This window comes from Nesoenas mayeri, assembly GCF_963082525.1.
Source record: "Nesoenas mayeri genome assembly, chromosome: Z".
In the NCBI taxonomy this organism is placed as follows: domain Eukaryota; kingdom Metazoa; phylum Chordata; class Aves; order Columbiformes; family Columbidae; genus Nesoenas; species Nesoenas mayeri.
The window spans coordinates 27,506,684-27,524,713 of NC_137542.1; the positions used below are offsets into that span (position 1 = coordinate 27,506,684).

Below are 18,030 nucleotides of genomic sequence, written 5' to 3' on the forward strand. Positions count from 1 at the left end.
AGACTCACGTTTAATGAATTTACAGAACTAGCACACAATAAGAGCAGTGTGTTTCAAATACCCATATCCTGACAAGCTGTCCTTTCCGGTGCACTGCTGACAATTGCTCCCTATTACGTAAACAGCAGGCTTCATCTTTCTAACATGTTTCCTATTGGGAGGCCTTAGAAATGAGCCACACAGAGAAATCCTTTCTCATAAGTGTATTTACCTTTCTATTGGTTTATCAGTCCGGTATAAGACAAATGTTCTATTAGTCACCATGTCTGTTTATACCTATTTTTTGCAAACACATTCACAATTCTGTTTACAGTAGCCAAGGATTAGTGTGTTGATTTTTTTAATAGGAGTAACACACGCTGGGAAAAGAGAATTCCTTCATCTGACTGTGGGATGAGGACTTATATATAAAAAACACCACAGCACTGATTAATTTATTTCACTAGGACTCCACAAAGGTTTGGACTGCAGGTGCAAGGCTTCCATTTTATTTTTATATTTCCTTTTCTAATTTTAGCTTTTTAGTATTTCATTTACATATAGCACGCTTGAGCACTTCCAGATTCCTGCAAATTTCTGATAAAAGGTCATCCTAAACTATCAAACTAGAGCAGACCTTTCTAATCGTCTCTCAGAAGAACGAGAGTAGGGCTTCACTGCCTTACAGGCTGTGTCTGCACTGCAATTAGGAGATATGACTGCAGTATGTTAGACATACTTCAATTACACATAATTTTGTTAGTGTCTTATAACAAAACAGTTAAAATACAGAGACATGGACGTCACTGTAGGCAATTAATTTGAATAAGCATCCAAGGTACAGCAAAATGAGCCTGCAGACTCCTCACTAAGGGCTGTGTTACCACAGGTTTGCTACTGCTGGTACGTGAACTAGTGAGATTAAAGCTAGCACAAGCATGTCTACACAAGCTATAATAATCACACATCCGATTGCAGTGTGTGTACAGAAGCAAAAAGATCCTGCTTATTTTTCAGATTTACAGTGTTCCATGGAAATAGACGTATATGAAAGTGAGATCTACCACTTCAAAATCATGTTAATGTGAATACAGGAATGACAAAATAATCTCCTTCCCTTTACTGTCAATAAGCCTGATGCTTCTTGGGATCTGCTGCACAGGCCTTGGAGAAAGAAATTTCAGTAATTCAAGAAACAACTAAATACCAAGCAGGCACTCACTGCAGGACAAGTCTGTGTATGATCAGCAAGGATTATTTCATAAAAAGAGAAATTCTACAGTTCTATTGTTAAACAGATGACTTAGATGAAAAATTCAGAGGAGACTGACAGTACAACAAACACCAATGTTAGTCTGTTTCGAATTACCAGGAATGTAACCAGAGAGTTATTTACTATGGTAAGAGGAGTGTATTTCTAAATTCAGAGTCGGTACATAGTATTTTTTTGTGTTTGATGTAAAAGACTCCAAATTATCAGGAAGACACATGAGAAAACACAAAAGAGAAATTCTGTTGCAATGTTGAAACGAAAAGAAAAATTGCATGAGATTTTCTTTTTAGTAATTCTATCCTTGAAAAGATTCATTCAGTCATCATTACAATGTTTCAAATTCAAGTCATGAGTTGGCAATTAGAACAACAGCCTGGCCTCCGAAAAATAAAATGAAATCACACTAAAAAGCTAAAGGAACTTTTTATTTAATAGAAAACCATGAAAAAAAATATTTTCACGGCCATGTCACAACTAAACAACAACACTGTGTTACTTCACTCAAACAGAGTCCTTGCACTCTGCTGCTCCTGTTGATATACAAGGCTACTTTACATACGTTCATGCACTTCCAGTGCTGGCTTGGACACTAAAAACCTTAAACTCATATTTAAAATATTAACTTTGAGAAAGACTCACAGTAAGTGAGGTCATATTGATAAAAGAGTAAATACAACTTTTGTACTGAGATGGTTATATAATGCAAACTAATCGGAAGTGTTGATAGTCAAAATGTTGAAAAGTTTAACGATACTTGGTAGGAGTGTCCTCAGCATTAAGAAAAAAAAAAATTATCTACATAATACACAAAGTCTATAATGACAAGTCAGCAATACTGGAAAAACAAATTACAACTTTAAAAAAAAATCCTCAAAACCAAAAAAACGAACCCACCTGTCAATGAACATGTTAAAACTATTGGTATTTCATAAAAACTCCAAGTGACAAGCTAAGTAAAATTATTATTAAAAAAAAAAGGCATATACAGTATAGCTCAGAGCATCCTTTAAGATGTTAGTTCCTTACTGTAACTAACAAACTGGACATACATTCAGCTCGAGAATAAATGCCAAGAAATGCCCCATGCTGTTATATCACTTAAAACTGAATTCCATGTATAGTTATTGTAGTTACTTCATTTTAGAATTAACTACTGAAAAGAGGTAAGAGAGAAACACACACCTTTTGCCTGAGGTTTATGCCTTATAATTCCACACCTTCTTTAAAATGGTATGTATAAAATCAGAGCAATGACAAAGAAAAGCAGCCAAGGAAAGGAAATCAACAGCTTTCAAGCATCTCATACAGAACTGTTACATTTTCTTTAGATCAGATAAATTACTTCTTTTGGAGATCAGAAGGATATGGGAATATGCTTCTAATAAACAGAAAAAATGCATTCAGTTCCAGCAAATTGAATTCATACCAGCAAGCCTCACGCATTAGTTGACAAAAAGAAAATGGTAAGGCTTTCCACGCAGTTTAACAGATGAAAATACACAATTTTTCACAAGAATAGCTTTCCTGAATTAGTCTTAATAGTAAACAAAAACATTGAGATGATCCTGGTTAAGAATTATTCTGACATACAGCTGATGGACACAATTCATTAAGAAATACGTCAATACAATAATTACTGTAAGTATTTTGGGTATAAAATCCACGCAAATAATGGACTACAAAATTTGCTGTTTATGAGTGTATCATCACACAGGAAAAGATCCATAAATCTTTACAGCTATTCGAGTTTCATTTCTGCCTTTGTCTTTTTGCAAAGATGAACATGAGGGCAGCCTGCAATGTTCTTATGAGGTTAGCACTGTTTCTGTAAGCAGATAAGCTAATGCAGATCTCCCCAGACTTTACAGAGGCTAAAATATTTACCAGTATGTCCATTTGCAAGAACAAGGCCTTATGCTTTTATTCATCTGCAGTCCAGAACTATTAATTAGTTTCTCAGAACTGCATTATCAGAAGGCAGAACTGACAGCTCAAAACTTGAAATAACTTTCCAAATAGCTGAATTAAAAATATTAGCCTGCGGGCTTAATCTTTTAATGTTTTAGAAAATATGTATGACATACCAGGGTAATAAAAATTAGACTATAACTGTTCCATTAGGAGAAGCTTGTAAACAGCAGCCACTGTGCACAGTAAGAAGACAAAATGAAATATCAAATATAATAATCTAATGCATTTTAATCGAGTTTGTTATACTGTGTACTGCTGTGTATGGTGAAATTTCACTGGAAAAACACAGGTCAAAGCCTAGGTGCCCTACTCTATTATTTAACCAGGTGAATGTTTCTTTGGAGGAGAAAATACAGTAATTTATGGGGTCTATTGCTGCCACAAGTGTATCATCAGATACAAGCAATTGCTGTGTGAGAATGGTCAGACAGTCCCGTTTGCTGGAGATCTAAGCTGTACAAGGCTGCACAGTATTCTACGTAGTGAAACTACTTTGATATCAAAAAGCCATCACCTGCCAAATGAGGAGTTTAACCTTAAAACTATACCATCATCATTTTCTATATACATGGTTGCAGTCATAAAAAATACATGTATGGAGTTATCGTAGCATGAAAGTTCTGCATACAAGTAGACTATTATGTCTCGCTGCATAGAATAGGCCTAAAATGTTGTATTCTAGGCTGGACTGTTTAGGATTTTATTCCCTGACAGTACTAAAGCATTTTTAAAAAGAGGAATTTGGTATGCTTTGGGAGTTTACACTCTTCCTACATTAGTATGCCAAATTTTCAGAACAAATCTTACAGTCTTCGAAACATATGGTTATCTACGAGACATACTAGTTAACTTAAGGAACCCCATTTCTTGGCACAGGTAAGACTAGTGCCTTTTGTCACCATTTGCTCTTTGTATTTTTGCTTTCTCTGTCGACAGGCAATTTCCCATGTCCTTCAAAGAGAAGTGGTGAGTTTATGTTTAGTTTGGTTTTTTTTTAAGAGAAGTTGTAAATGCTACCACTCTCAGATTGTGTCACCGGGCATTAAAACTTTTAGGTTTTTTTGATTGTTTGTTTCTTTGTTGTTGTTTTGTTTGTTTGTTTGTTTGTTTTAATTTTCTTTTGTTCATTTTTTGTTTGTTTTTGTTTTGTGTACTTGTTTTGTTTGGTGGGGTTTGTTTGTTTGCTTTTTCTTTCAGGCAAACTACACTCATGCATGTTTTACAGCTGGGGGAACTCAAACCTAAATCCAAAACTATGTGATCCAACATGGTTCTCCACAGAGGCAGGCTTCTGTGCCAAAACAAAGCATGGCTCAAATCACAGGGCCACGAAAAGGATGGAGGACACTGAGTAAAGCTTCAGAAGCTGCTGGCATTCGAGTGTCAAGAAGAAGTGCAAAGCTTGTGCATTATTTTACCCATTAGGCAGCATGAACAACGTTACCAGAAAGATATACATCCCCAATATAGAGAGAAGTATGTTTTCTCCCCGCCCCGAAACATGTTTTACTGTTTCAAATGTATTTTCCCTTTCTTACAAGCAGAAAAAGGCAGCACTAGGTAATCGCTCGGTACAGCCAGAGTTATTAAAAACCTACGACACTTATCCTTCTGGAAGAATGGCTACACTAGCGATGCATTTTCAAAGAATACTTCGCCGTGTGAAACGCCAGAGTCGAAAGAAATGACCCCATCGCACAGATGGCAGCGGCTGCCGCGCCGGCCGAGCGCCCGGGGGTCCCGCCGGGGACAACGGCGACCGAGCGCTGGGGGGACGTTTTCCCGCCCGGCGGCCGCGCCCCCCACCCCGGGGGCGGCGGGGCGGTTGGGGACGGGACGGGACGGGACGGGACACCCCAGCGGCCCCCGCCCCGTCCCGCCGCAGGCAGCCCGGCCCCGACTCGCGCCTCAACTGTCCCGCCTGCCCGCCCCCGTCCCCCTGGCACGCCCCCCTCACCAGCGATCCTCAGGCAGATCTCCGGCCCGGCGGGGGGCGGCTGCTGCCGCTCCGCCTCGACCCCCGCCGCCCGCGACACCGTGCCCCGAGTTCTCTTCAGCGCCGGGGGCGCGGGGGCTGCGCGGCGCCGAGCCTCGGCCCAGCTCTTCCGCTTCATGGCGAAGGCGGCCGCGCCGGTACGGTGGGTGCGAGGCGGCCGCCTCATCCCCGCCGCGCCGCCCGGCGCCGCTCCCCGCGGGGCTCGGGCCGCTGGAGGGGAGGGACCCTGCGACGACGACGACGGCGGCGGCTGACGCGTCTCCCCGGACACCGGCCCCTCCCACCGCCCCGCGCACCTACGGCCCCCCCGCCCCCAGCCGGCGGCAGCTGCCGGCCACCTCCCGACACCCCCCCGCCTCCTCTGATTGGGTCAGCGCGGTGTGGCGTCACCAGCGCGGAGCGGTGCGGACGGTGATGTCATAGTGGCCGCTGTAACAGGTGGCCCGAGGCGGTCGCTGCCGCCCAGGGGCTGTTGGCGGCCGGCGGGGCCCTCGGCGCCTCGACCCGGCTCTCCCGCCGCGGCGGGTGCTGCTGACGTGGCGCCGCGCTGCTCCCGGAGAGCGGGACGGTGGTGGCGCCGGCGGGACCCAGCGCAGCCCCGGGGGTGCCAGGGCTCCGGCTGCGGGATCGGTCCGCTCCCGCGGACGGGCCGGCAGCGCTTGCGCTGGCGTAAAGAAATGCGCGTTTTCAGCTGCGTGTCTTGAGACGTCAGTCTTCAGGTGTCTGTCGTGACACGTACCGATAGATGGTTCAGAGGGGGTATGACGTTGTGTGAGGCCAACACAAACCAGTCCAGTACACGCCGTTTTTGTCTGGTCTGAACATTAACTGGGTTTATTTGGAAAGTTAAAATAGCTGGGCTTGAGTCCACTTCTCAGACACAGTGATGCTTCAAAATACACCATTATTGTAAGTAGGTGTTGAAATAAATCAACCTAGTAGTTAAAACGACTTCTGAAAACTGCTCCCTCCCCGCCTCTCATAACAACAGCCCTTGCTGAAGTGTTGTACCGCCTGCCCAATATGAGGTCAATGTTCATCCTGCAGAGGTTTCCACCTTCCACTGTGTAACTTCTTAAAAATACATTTTCTAAATAACACCAGAGACCTAAAATTCTGCTGACACTCTAAAAACCGTTTCTCCCGTGGATGAATGTGGCCATCCTTGTTCCAATTTGTTACGTATGTGGGAATCATTTTCTCGCAGAGCACTAGCAGACTCGGTGGCCAGATGCAAAATGCAGGAGCGATGGTCTAATTAGGCTAGATCTTCTAATGAATCCTCCCGTCTCATTCCCTCTTCTTGTTTCTCGGCACTTCACGGATCTTTCTGAATAAGTCATTTTGCTGGGATAACACAAAGGCCGTGGTATGGTTCTTGTCAGTGTTGCAATGATGAATGTGGATGACTTCAACCAACTGAACTGTCAAACTACAGTTTAATGCATTCCAGTCCCTTTTGAGAGTCCATAGTTCTTTTAGCTGTGGTTACATATTTAAAATGCAGCAATAGAACTATTCCAATTGTGTATGGTTTTAATTCCACTGAAAGCAAAACAAGTAGAAAACTGGCTAGCCAAACATTTCTTTCGATATCAAAAGCTCCACGAAAATGAAAGTGAAATGATTGCAAAACAAAAGTGGAACTAGAGTCAGTGTCTTTGGGAGTGGTGACTGAGGGAATCAAGCAGAGTGGAAGCACTACAAATAAAATCAATAATTATTTTAAAATATTCTTTCTGTGTTTCTTGTTATTGCTTAATAAACAGAAGACAAGTTTTCTAGCTCGCTTTCTGCTGTTGCTTGAGTAACATAAAGGCGGCTCCGTTCCGGAGTTTCCAACATGCTCAAAAATATTGTTGAGCTGGGGGAGCCCTGGAAGGAGGCAACAACCCCTTTTTTATTAATGTGTGGTAGTGGCCACAAAATGAAGACTTTACTGCCCTGTAAGCCCCAGACGCTGGTCGGAGTCTGTTATGCCAAGTTCTGAGGAAGCCTCTGGCCTGTCTCGAAATCACAGGGCTTCAGAGTCTGCACATCACTACTTTTAGTCCCGAGCTGAGTGGTGTTTAGTCAAAGCAGGGAACTGAACATGGTGTTTTTACATTAATAATATCCACCTTCTGAACACACCGTATCAAAAGTGTATGTAATGAATAAGGTGCTAAGGCATAGTACCTTTAATGGAATTATGTTGCTCAGTATCATTATGTTTCTTAAAGTCTTTTATTTTTCACCAAGGAACACTGCATTTAATTTCACATGCTCTTAATGGCGTAGAGCTGTCTGGAGCTTGCTCTGGGCCTGCCAGTGACCTTAATGGATGCAGGGACAAACTTCAGAACACTGTTTTATGATTGTATTAGTGTTGAGGCTTAAAAGGGGAGAAAAACTTGCAGGTGAGATATGAATAGTAGCATTTTACAATGAAGGCTAAAGACAAGACACTGCAGTGGAGGATATGCTCCTCCATAAACCTCAGACAATCTTATTTTTAAATTGCTAAAAAGAAGTGGCTTATGGATGAAAGAGAACACATCTGCTTTAATGAAAGCAATATATTCTGAACATAAACATTTATAGAAAAATGGATAATATTAATTCTGACAGAACTGCAACCAAAATGCTGTTGTCCTTAGCTCAGTTGTCTAGGACAGAAATAACTAAGGACATTTTTTCAGAGACCTCTTGCTTTTGAATTACACACATACAAGGGAAAATATTCTATTGCAAATCTTCATGCGAAAACAAGTAATTGTTTATAGCTACTCCAAAACTGACATGATCAGAAATATTTTTAAGACACACGCCTCCCTAGTCTTACAGACCCACCTTTTCATACAATGCAAAAGAATTGCAGGCAACGGATGACATATTTAAAATATTTATTTAAAACTGTAAAACGTATTTCATAATGTCTGCTAGCGCTAGATGCAAAAGCAGGCATAAGCGTAAATCCCAGTGTTCAAAACTGTGATTTTTCACGGTATATTTTAATAGAAGATTGTCAAATGGTGCTGTAAGCTTTAAAACATCACTGAGAAGTATTGGATTGAAAGCCAGTGTGATCTGAAGGCAAGAATCCCAAGATCTTCCTGAGCAAAACCAGATTTTTTAGTTTAGTGCATCTTGAACACAGACTTTTAAAATATTTTAGCAAGATTGTTTGATGAGGAAGCAATAAAATACAGGATTTTTTGCAATAAGCCTCAGTTGTATTTTAGTTTTTATTATACGCAATGGAAATAGCACTTTAGTGCCCATCTTCAGTGCCAGGCAGTTTTATTCTGTGCTCTGATTTTTGAGAAGAGGTTTCAGATGTCCCATAAAGACACAACAGTATCAATGCTGGTGGGAACTTGCTGGAGAATTGTTCTTGTATTACAGAATACAAATAAAAAAAATATATACTGTGCCAGTGTCATATGTCAATAATCTGGGGTTTGTTTGTGAAATTTACTGTTTTAACTCCTGCCAGCTGCAAAACTGTGTTAATAGGAACATGATCCAGCCTGTTTTTATCCAGGTGCAAAAAATGAACTTCATTACCTGGAACAGAATGAGAATAAACATGTAAATGGTTGAATATAGTATTTATTTATCCAAAGACATAAGTGAATCAAAGAAGCATTCTAATTTCCTACTAGTTCCTGTAGAAATGTGTATTAGCTCTATAGATTGCACAATATACTATATCTTAAACAATGACTTAGATTTTTTTAAATTAAGTTATAGAAGCAAGGAAAATTGAGCCATCTAATTGAATTAAATCTGCTGCAGCATGTTTCCTAATGATTTGATGAGATTACTTTGTCATGTTGCAGCCCCCACTTCATGCATTATTCCTCTACTGAAACCACATTAAATGTCCAGAATCAAATGTGAAAGCAGAAACTAGGTGAGCACCATTATGTCAAAAGAAACACAAACCCTGCAAACTTTGAGGCAGTTGTTCCATTGCCACTTCTATTGATTTCTGCAGGACGGTGATCAGCTTTGTGCCACCTCTGTGGGAGATGGGACTACACAATGACACTTCCACAGCTTCCTTCAGCTGGCAAAATCAGAGTTCAAGACAAGACTGCCTCCTTGGGATCCACAGGGACAGCAGCTGAGATGGTGGCGTTAAAGCTAGCAGCTACAGAAAAAGACCATAACTTTAGCACAAAACGAAGAAGCTCACCTGGGCCTAAAATCAAAGCTCCTCCCTGCTGAGCAGGGTCTCCTTGAAAATCAAAAACTGGACCAGTCATCGCTCTCCACATACTCTTAAAGCTTCCCAGAAACATGTTTGATTTCACATGAGGGCTCCGCACTAGACAGAATGGCAAAATATTTGTTATCTAGAAATACATAAGTATGTAAGGTGAACAACAAAATCAAACAGCTGCTATGAATAGAGCTTCCCGATTACGAGTGTTATGACAAAATATAGCCTAAAAGAGACAATCTAGTGGGCACCTCCCTTCCAATTTACATTATGATTATACTGTTTTATCTGAGCATTCTTCTTTTACTCTAAGTCCAAACAATGTGAGAAAATTATTCTTACCTGATACGCTATTACCTTCACCTCTTTTCATGCCAAGTGTTTTATAAATTTCCCTTTGTGGATCTACATACATTTCATGTGTATACCCAGTTAAACTGCAAAAGGGCTGCAAAATATATGAGTACAAAAAAAAAGGGTGATATTTTAAAGGTTGAGACAGTAATTAATTAGGATCTACCTACAGTAGAAAAAATAGTGACACCCCCACCCCCAAATTTTGAAACCTGTAGATTTGACATGTTAAGTCAAAGGCCAAAAATTTTTAGCCCCAAAGCTTCTACTAAAACAAAGCTTCCAGTGAAATCAAGAAAAGATGTTTCCTTAGCAAGTCCCAGCCATTTTGTAAGTTTTAGTTATTTGCTTTATTCATGTGTACCACTATTAAAATTGCTTCATGAAAAAGAACACTGTATTCTTTTTCTGCTGTTGAAAATGATCATCTTCTCAGAGTGAAATCCCTCAATGCAGACCCTTAAGACACAATACAGGATACAATGAATTTAAGAAGTACTTTATTTACCTTGATGTGGTGATAAGATGACTGTCCAATAACTATAAGCCTCACATTTGCTTCCTAGAACAGAACGTATTGAAACTGTAAAGAGGAACTCACTGCTTCTGCATGGTTGCAAAGCATTAGCAAAATCTGGTGTCCTGAGTTAACAATCACAGTGCACTGAGGTAAAATTAGTTGAACTTAACATCACCTACATATCTGAATCCTGCACCTTTGTCAGCTACATCAATTTATTAAGTGAAAAATTATTTATAAAGATAACTTTTAGGTTACAGGTTTCTGTACCATAAATAATTTCATTGTTCTAATTGATTACAACCTGCTATAATTTTGGAAATTCAGTATTTCCACTCAGTTGCAGCTGCATCCAAACAAGCAGCATGCAAATACTGGTACACATACAAGTATATCTGTGATTTACCTATACTGGTGCTCATTAATATAACTTGCATCTGCATACGCTGCTGTCTTTTGCAAGCGCAATATTAGGCCTGAGTCTAACACAGAGGCCAAAACTTAAGTTCATTTAGATGCCAGTAAAACAGTTAATAAAATATAAGGTCATCTTAATACTAGGGTATAATATTTGCCTTTCCCATATGGAATAATTTTGCTTGTTATGAAAAGAAGTCCTTCTATAACCAGAATACTCACACTAAGAAAAGTATGGATGGTTTTGATTCTCTGTATATATTTGAGCAGCCAAATTAACAAAATGTCATTCTGAATAACACTGATAGAGCAGTTTAGAAAAATCTGTCCTGAGAACAGGAGCTGCCTAAGAAATTGTCCCTTCTCATCCACAACTTCCTAGTCTATCTAAGGCTTATTGTCACCAAGGAGCTGAGCCTCTGTCATCAGCCATGCTGCTGTTGGGAATAAAATACAATAAAATCTCAATCAGCAGCCTAGAAGAAACAAATTGACATTCCACATTTAGCAGGGAATCATTGTCTTTTTCTGGTATCTCCTGCCACCCAACAAATACCCATCCAGAGCAATCTCTGCCCACTTCATTTCGCCTTTCTGTCACTATGTCACTCCTTTTCGTACAGCTGCCTGGAGAACAGGTCACATCACTGATGCATCTTACAAATAACCATAGAAAATGACACTATTTTTAATTCAGATTAATTTTCTGTTTTTGTTCCCTGCACAACCATCATTCAGCCATGCCACATAATGGAAATGGCAGTAGTTAGTGATCAGAATACAGCTACTCAGGGCACTGCTAATACCAAAATAAATGCCTGTTCAATGTTGTCTTGTTGTTCAGAACACAGCAGAAAACCAGCACCAAGATAACAGGGCAGGGAGAAATAATGGTGCTGCAACAGAGAATGGAGCACAATAAATCCTATTCTGGACCTCCTAGGCAGATACACTATGGCTATTGTAGCAAACAATGAAAGCACTAACTTTCTTCTCAGCCTTTTTTTTTGATTCCTATAAGGTTTAAGCCTAATGCAAGCCTGCAGCAGGACGTATCAAATCTCCTCCACTACACCAACCCCATGTACATATTAAGGGCAGAGTACTCACTTGTAAAAATGCCTTGGGGACTTTTGCCAGGTCTTCTACGTACTCCTTACAGGCGTAACACAAAAAATTCTGCAACATAGCCAGTTAGACGTGTCAGAAACAGATATTATTGCACAGCAATGATGCACCAGATTCTGACTTCAGGCACAAATCATTTTGGAGGTGATCGGGAACTGGGAACAGGAAAGATTAAAATTCTTCGTAGTCACCAAATTTGGATTAGGATTCTGGTTTAATCCAGGCCTGAACAAGGATACTGGGCTCGGGGCTTCGCTAATAGTTTTACCTCAGGATATTTTAAGCATGTGAGAGCTGGCTTGCCAGCAGGGAAATCAGGGAACACAATACTTGTTTCCTGAAAGACGCGGTTGAAGAATTACTTCCTTTCAGATAAATACTGTATCATTTTACCAAAGAACGGGAGGTCTCGGAAGCAGAACTGATCTGCTTTTACGTTTTCTTTTCCCTCTGCTCCAGCCCCCTTCGTGTAAACTCCTCTCTCACAGCCCCACAAGGCGCCTGTTGGCGCTCCAGGCCGGCGAGACACCCCCGCCCCCGCCAGCCGCTCCCTTCTCACCCGCACGAACACCACGATCGCTTTTTGCTCCCCGTACAGGGCCCCGAAGGGGATGCTCCTCCCGTCCGCGTCCACCACCCGGCAGCGGGCGGCCTCCCGCAGCTCCGCCGCCTCCGGCTGCTGCCCGCAGCCCCGCGTTCTGCCGACCTGCTGCGTGACGGGCGACGCCGGCGGCCCGGCCATGGCCCGCTCCGGCGCCTCTGCCAGCCCTGCCCGGCCGCGGAGGGGGAGGAAGGGAAAGGCGGGGCCGCAGAGGGGAGCCCGGGGGCTGTGTGGCCGCGGGGAATTGCCGGGGCTGGGCTGCAGGGCAGCGGCTTCTTCCCGTTCCTGGACGGGACGCCGGATGGGCAGCACAGGAGTGCTGGCGGGGAGTTGGGGAGTTCAGGGACTTCGGATCGAGAGACACAGGAATCCGCAGCCAAAATCGCTGCGCGTCGGTGGCAGCCGGGGTGGAGTTTGTGCCTGGAAAGCCTAACAAAATCAAACGGAGCCCCTTAGAAACCGAGTGCTAGCAGGAGCAGCGACATTATCACACCGTCTCAAGGTCAGGGTTTGCTTTGCGGGATGCTACAGCATGTCAGAGGATTGCGAGCAGCTAGAAAACCTCTTGTTTTCGAGGAAAAGTCGAGCTGCGGTATCAGAAAAAAACAGACCCGCGTTCTTTATTGAAGTAAAAGCAGAACTTAATGGGATTTCATCAGGTGAATAGCAGAGGGTGCTGAGCAGTCCAAGTGCTCCTGTGAGTGTATCCAGTGCACACAGAAGTGAGTGAGCAGTACTACTTAAGAAAATACTTGAGGAGTACCATCTCCTGGGTTGTTTTTCTAGCTGAAAGCTTATGAGGAGGAGAGCACTTTCCTTTTCTTAGTGGGCTGAGGAAAAGAGTTGTCAGAGGGAACAGGACTGGGGGAATCTCCAGAAGTAATTCACCTTAATGGAGCTCTGTGATGATGTTAGTTTCAGAGTCTCTCTCTCGGCAAATTGTCCCAGTGTCTATAATGTTACTCGAAAGTATATACCCTCTACGTTGGGATAAGCCCGTTGCTTTTATATTGCCGGGAGTGAGCACAGAGAACAGGTCAATCCCTGTAACACATCAGCTTTTCAACTGTATGGAGACTAATGCTATGTTGCCCTCAATTTTTTGTATCCTAGACTACATAACTTTAAAAAGTAACTCCTTCTTTTCATAGGTCATATTTTCTAACCTTTCTAGAATACAAAGTTTTGTAGCTTCCGCTGGACTTCCTAGATGGTTTCCATCATTCCTGAAGTTCAGTGCCTAAAACTAGACACAGTATTTTAGCGGAGTGGTAGGTGTTCTTCACATCTTGGGTCTGCACATCCACTTAAACATGCTGGCATTGTGGTTGTGCTGTTTGCATCAGCACATTTTTATTGAGTTCTGTTCAGCCTGAGAGCCACTATCACTCCCAGTTGCTCTGCTTTAGACCTTCCCTGGAAGGGAGTGCATTCACACCATTTCTCTTACAATACTTGATGAAAGAAATTATCTCTAACATCACAAATTAGCTTGATATGTTATGCAGGATGATACAATGTAGTTGACCCGCTGGGTGGGATACTTCCCAACTCTGTTTTAAAACTTGCCAAAAAAACCCCAAGGTGCTTTGTGCCACACTAGCAGCAAAGACGTGTCAGCTCTGCACTATAAATAACAACATGAGGGGACGTGATCCCTGACTGGTAGCTCTGTATAAATTTCCAGCACATACGTAGAGGTGAAACTATCCAGCAACTAGTATAGTCCTGTTGTTTCAGTAATGAAAGCTTATTTCGTGATATGGGTCCAGCTTGTGGCTTTGTGATCACCATAATAATACTTTGCTGAGCTAGCAAATCAGCAAAGCACTTGTGTATTTGCCTGTGGCTGGGTATTTCAAGAACTAATCTTGCAATCTGGTGTGCCCTCACAATTACTTTGGTTTGAAAGGCAATGAGCTCAAATTGGTACATAATTTCTGAAAATTGTGAAACTTAGGCCTGATGATTTTTAAAGTCTTTTCCAACCTAAATGATTCTATGATTCTATAAGAATTAAGACACTGTTGCCTGTTGTTGTTGTCGTCAGGCTTCTTTGTCCACTTAGCAGTTACCTATATATTACCCTGTTGGATTTCTTCAGCTATCAGCCCATGAACCACACGTGGGCCGTGCAGCCCTGCTCTATTTGCTCTCAGCAGTACTGGTGGGAATGACCGGCCTACCCTCGGCTGCCACAGGACCTCATGGAGCAGTGAGAACTGACCACTTTTTACATGCTTTGTGCTTCGTCTTGAGGCTGGGCACACGGCCTTGCTGTGTAAAACCTCTGGGCAGCATTGGGCAAGGCCCAAGGGCAGAGCTTAGCACTTAGTCATCAGTACAGCTTGGGCTGGGCCCCTCGCCATTGCAGCTGGAAATCAGAGCCTGCAGAAGAGGCAGTCGCACCACTACAGCGGATCTGCTGCCTCTGAGCGGGAGCACAGGTAAGGATGAGGCTGCTGACAAAAAGATTTGGGCAGAATGGTGTCACAAACTCAAGAGGACACTGTCCGGGCTCAGTCTGTGCATTGCTGACCTCGTGCCTAGAGTCCTGAGAGCTTGTTCTCACTTGAAATGAAATCTCTCAGGATCCCAGCCTGTCTGGGAGAGCTGGTAAACATTCCTGAGAAGCCAACCAAGGCTGCCTGCAGACTTTGTTCTTTTATGCTATTTGGCCTCAGTAAAGTACCTGAAGAAGCTGAACTTGAACATCTGGTTCCAGCAGTATACAACTGAGGAACAGCAACTTTCTTCAGAGGATATTCGCCAAAGCATTCTCTAGAGCCCCTTAAACAGTGTGGATCTAATGTTTTATGGAGTTTCTTAAATGTTTCTAGACCACAAATTGCTGTCATCTCCAGTTTTACGGAAAAAGAACAGAGGCAAAGGCAATTGAACACTGACATGTCATCTGGAAGAAGAAACACTCAAAACTAGTAGTCTCTTTTGAAGGCATAAGCTTAAAGCCTTTCATTTATGTATGCTTAACAAAAATAGAGACATCAGTTCTACTGGCTGAGATGGAAAGAAAGATGCCATATCTGCTGATATTGGACAGTACTGATTGTCTAAGAGTGCAGTCTACTAAGACCATAAAATTCTTCAATGTGGTTGGTGAATAGGGAACCTTCTCCTGGTTTCCCTTCTACTCTTTTCTTTATAGCTGTTAAATACAGAAATGTTGATAATTTAAAAAGCATAGTCATCAGAGTGATGTCTTTGTCAGTGTCTTAAGGAGAATCAGTTAGTACGTTGGCATTATTAATCATGATGTGACATTCAAGATGGAAGCCACTTTCTTCACTGCAGTGCAATTTACAGCTGTGAAGAGAAACTTAACTAATATTTAATTAATCAAGGCTTGGTTTACTTTGTGCTGTGGATAGGAAATTCAGATTCCTAACATTTTAAGAATTAAAATAATTACACACATATGTGGAATAGTTTATTTTTTCTGTATTGACTTGTGAAACAAAATACCAGCTGCAATTATGCAACCTGAATTTCTTTCTTTACAACAATTGAGGAAAATATGTGACAAGAGAGGTGTGACCTATATCAACAGCATGAACACTGTCTAGAGTATGTGGTGTGTGTTTGTAAAGCAACATATTATTACAAATTTACTGCAAGATGTATTGTTTATTTAGCAGAAGTGTATTTGTTGTTCTTGTTCATCTGAGTATTATTTAGCTAGAGATAACGTGGTTATTACTTATCAGCTAAAAATAAATTAGTATTTACAATTCCAGAGTAAAAACATCATGCTAAGTGCTAGCAAAGAATGAGTTGATTTTAAACTGCTATAATAAAAAAGTGATAAAATGTGTACTGTCCTGTAGATACGAGGTTTTTTCCTTTATGGCTGCCTTTCATTGTTTCCTTAGCATTGTGATACGTTAGGGGTACTCTAAACTTCTTGGCACAGGGTCATGGGACTGATTCTTCTGATCAGCAAGGGGAATTTGCAACCTTGAAAGTCATGCTGCAAAGGCTGACTTAATCTCAATTTTTTTTCTACTTGGTGCATGCTCCCTGTCTCCTGATGTGGTTTCTCTTTAGTTTTACTTTCTACATTTTTACTGAGGGAGAAGATACTACAGTTTCAAAAGTTGCCTAGGTTTTGCATTTTGCTTTTTCACTACTTTCAAAAATTATTCAAGATTATTTTCAAGATTAAGAGCCTTGTAGGTCTGGTTTCCATGTCAGTATGTGTTGCATACTGTTGTTTCACAACACGAAGAGTGTAAATTAAATGTCTACTCCAATAGTTCAGTGATTATACTGACATAGGGAGAGAAAAAAATTCTCCCGTTATGTATGACATATTTAGTTTTGTAACACAAACCCTACAGAGAGAGCAGTAATGACAAACTTCACTACATAACAAAATGTAACAATATTAAATGAAATCCCCACACTTTGGTTAATATAGCCTCAGGGCACAAAGAGAGCTTTTAGTGCATTTAGTAAGAGCTCTCTGTATTTGATCTGTTTCTGTTTTGCAGCTACATATTCTGTGTGTTGCAGATGAAAAACAGAGATGACTGTCTATATGTCGCAAATAGTAAATTATATGTGAGAATGCTCCTTACTTGCTGTGCCACTGTTTTGAACATTTCTTTAAATAATTAAGAGGCAGCAAGTCTCTCACCTGCAGAAATCACTGCTTAAATAGGTGAGACACAGTCAGAAAGCAAATAAAATATATGCTGCAATCCACAGTGGCCAAACAGACTTGTCTTATATCTTGTTAGCAATAAGGCTATTAGAAAGTAAGCTAATTCTCTTTAGTGTTTCAATTATAGTGTAAACTAGATCAGAGGATTAAGAGGTGGAGAATGCGAAGAAAAGCGGAGGTGATCTCATGGAGCGTTTGTGTCAAGCTGAGCCTTGTTATTGAAGACTCTTGCGGTGATGTCTTACAAGTTAAACACAAACTTTCTTGCAAGTTCTTTTTTTACTTCCAGCAGAAGAATCTAAAACCCCACCCAGTATTCTAGTGTTTTTTTCCCCATGCAGGAAAAGCATACCATAAGAAGGTAGTAGTTCCCAGCTGCTGTTTTTTCTGTGTTCATAGTGAGCTGGGTGTGTACTTCGCAGTAGATTTAGTTCAAATGGCTCTTTTGCATGTGGCAACATAGATATTTAGCTACAGTTAGGAATTCCCTTCTTGAGGCCAGTGGACAGTATAATATATTTGCTGGAGGCTAGTATCTTGAGCTCATTTTAGCACACACTTGAAACAGACCTCATGTGTTTCCTGGTGTATGATTAAGAGTAGCATCACTTTAACATCAGACATATCTCTTGTGCCTCTTTGCTAGAGGGATCAATTAGGAACCCAGCCCGATTCCCATATAGATGTAGATTTTATTTTTTTTAGCAAGCATTTAAGCTTGACTGACTGCTCATATCCTGAGGACTACAAATCCATGGCCTGTCTCCACCCTTCTTCCTTTCAAAATGGCTAAAATGTGTTGACTAATTATCTCTTTATTATTGTGCTGGCTCTCCTAGGAGGACCTTTAAAATCCTGTCCAGTGGAAATAATGTGTTTGGTTTGTTAACACTGGAA

The 18,030-nt window shown here is 41.5% G+C and overlaps 2 protein-coding genes across 7 annotated transcripts in view; both read right to left on the reverse strand.

The window, feature by feature from the left end:
• The window catches only part of CDC14B (cell division cycle 14B), a 48,228-nt gene extending 42,754 nt beyond the window's left edge, over window positions 1-5,474 (reverse strand). For all 6 annotated transcript variants that reach the window (XM_080362063.1, XM_080362060.1, XM_080362059.1 and 3 more), the window contains exon 1: window positions 5,181-5,474. In XM_080362063.1, the coding sequence (XP_080218189.1) occupies window positions 5,181-5,385 (205 nt within the window). In that variant the 5' untranslated portion in view covers window positions 5,386-5,474. The remainder of the gene's footprint in view (window positions 1-5,180) is intronic.
• A 3,166-nt stretch (window positions 5,475-8,640) lies between these two features.
• Window positions 8,641-12,590, reverse strand: PRXL2C (peroxiredoxin like 2C; the record flags this gene model as incomplete). Its single annotated transcript, XM_080362808.1, has 6 exons — window positions 8,641-8,768; window positions 9,403-9,534; window positions 9,772-9,877; window positions 10,292-10,345; window positions 11,831-11,899; window positions 12,408-12,590. 6 exons carry the CDS (start codon window positions 12,588-12,590, stop codon window positions 8,641-8,643), a joined length of 672 nt encoding a protein of 223 aa, XP_080218934.1.
• Between the last annotated feature and the right edge of the window lie 5,440 nt (window positions 12,591-18,030).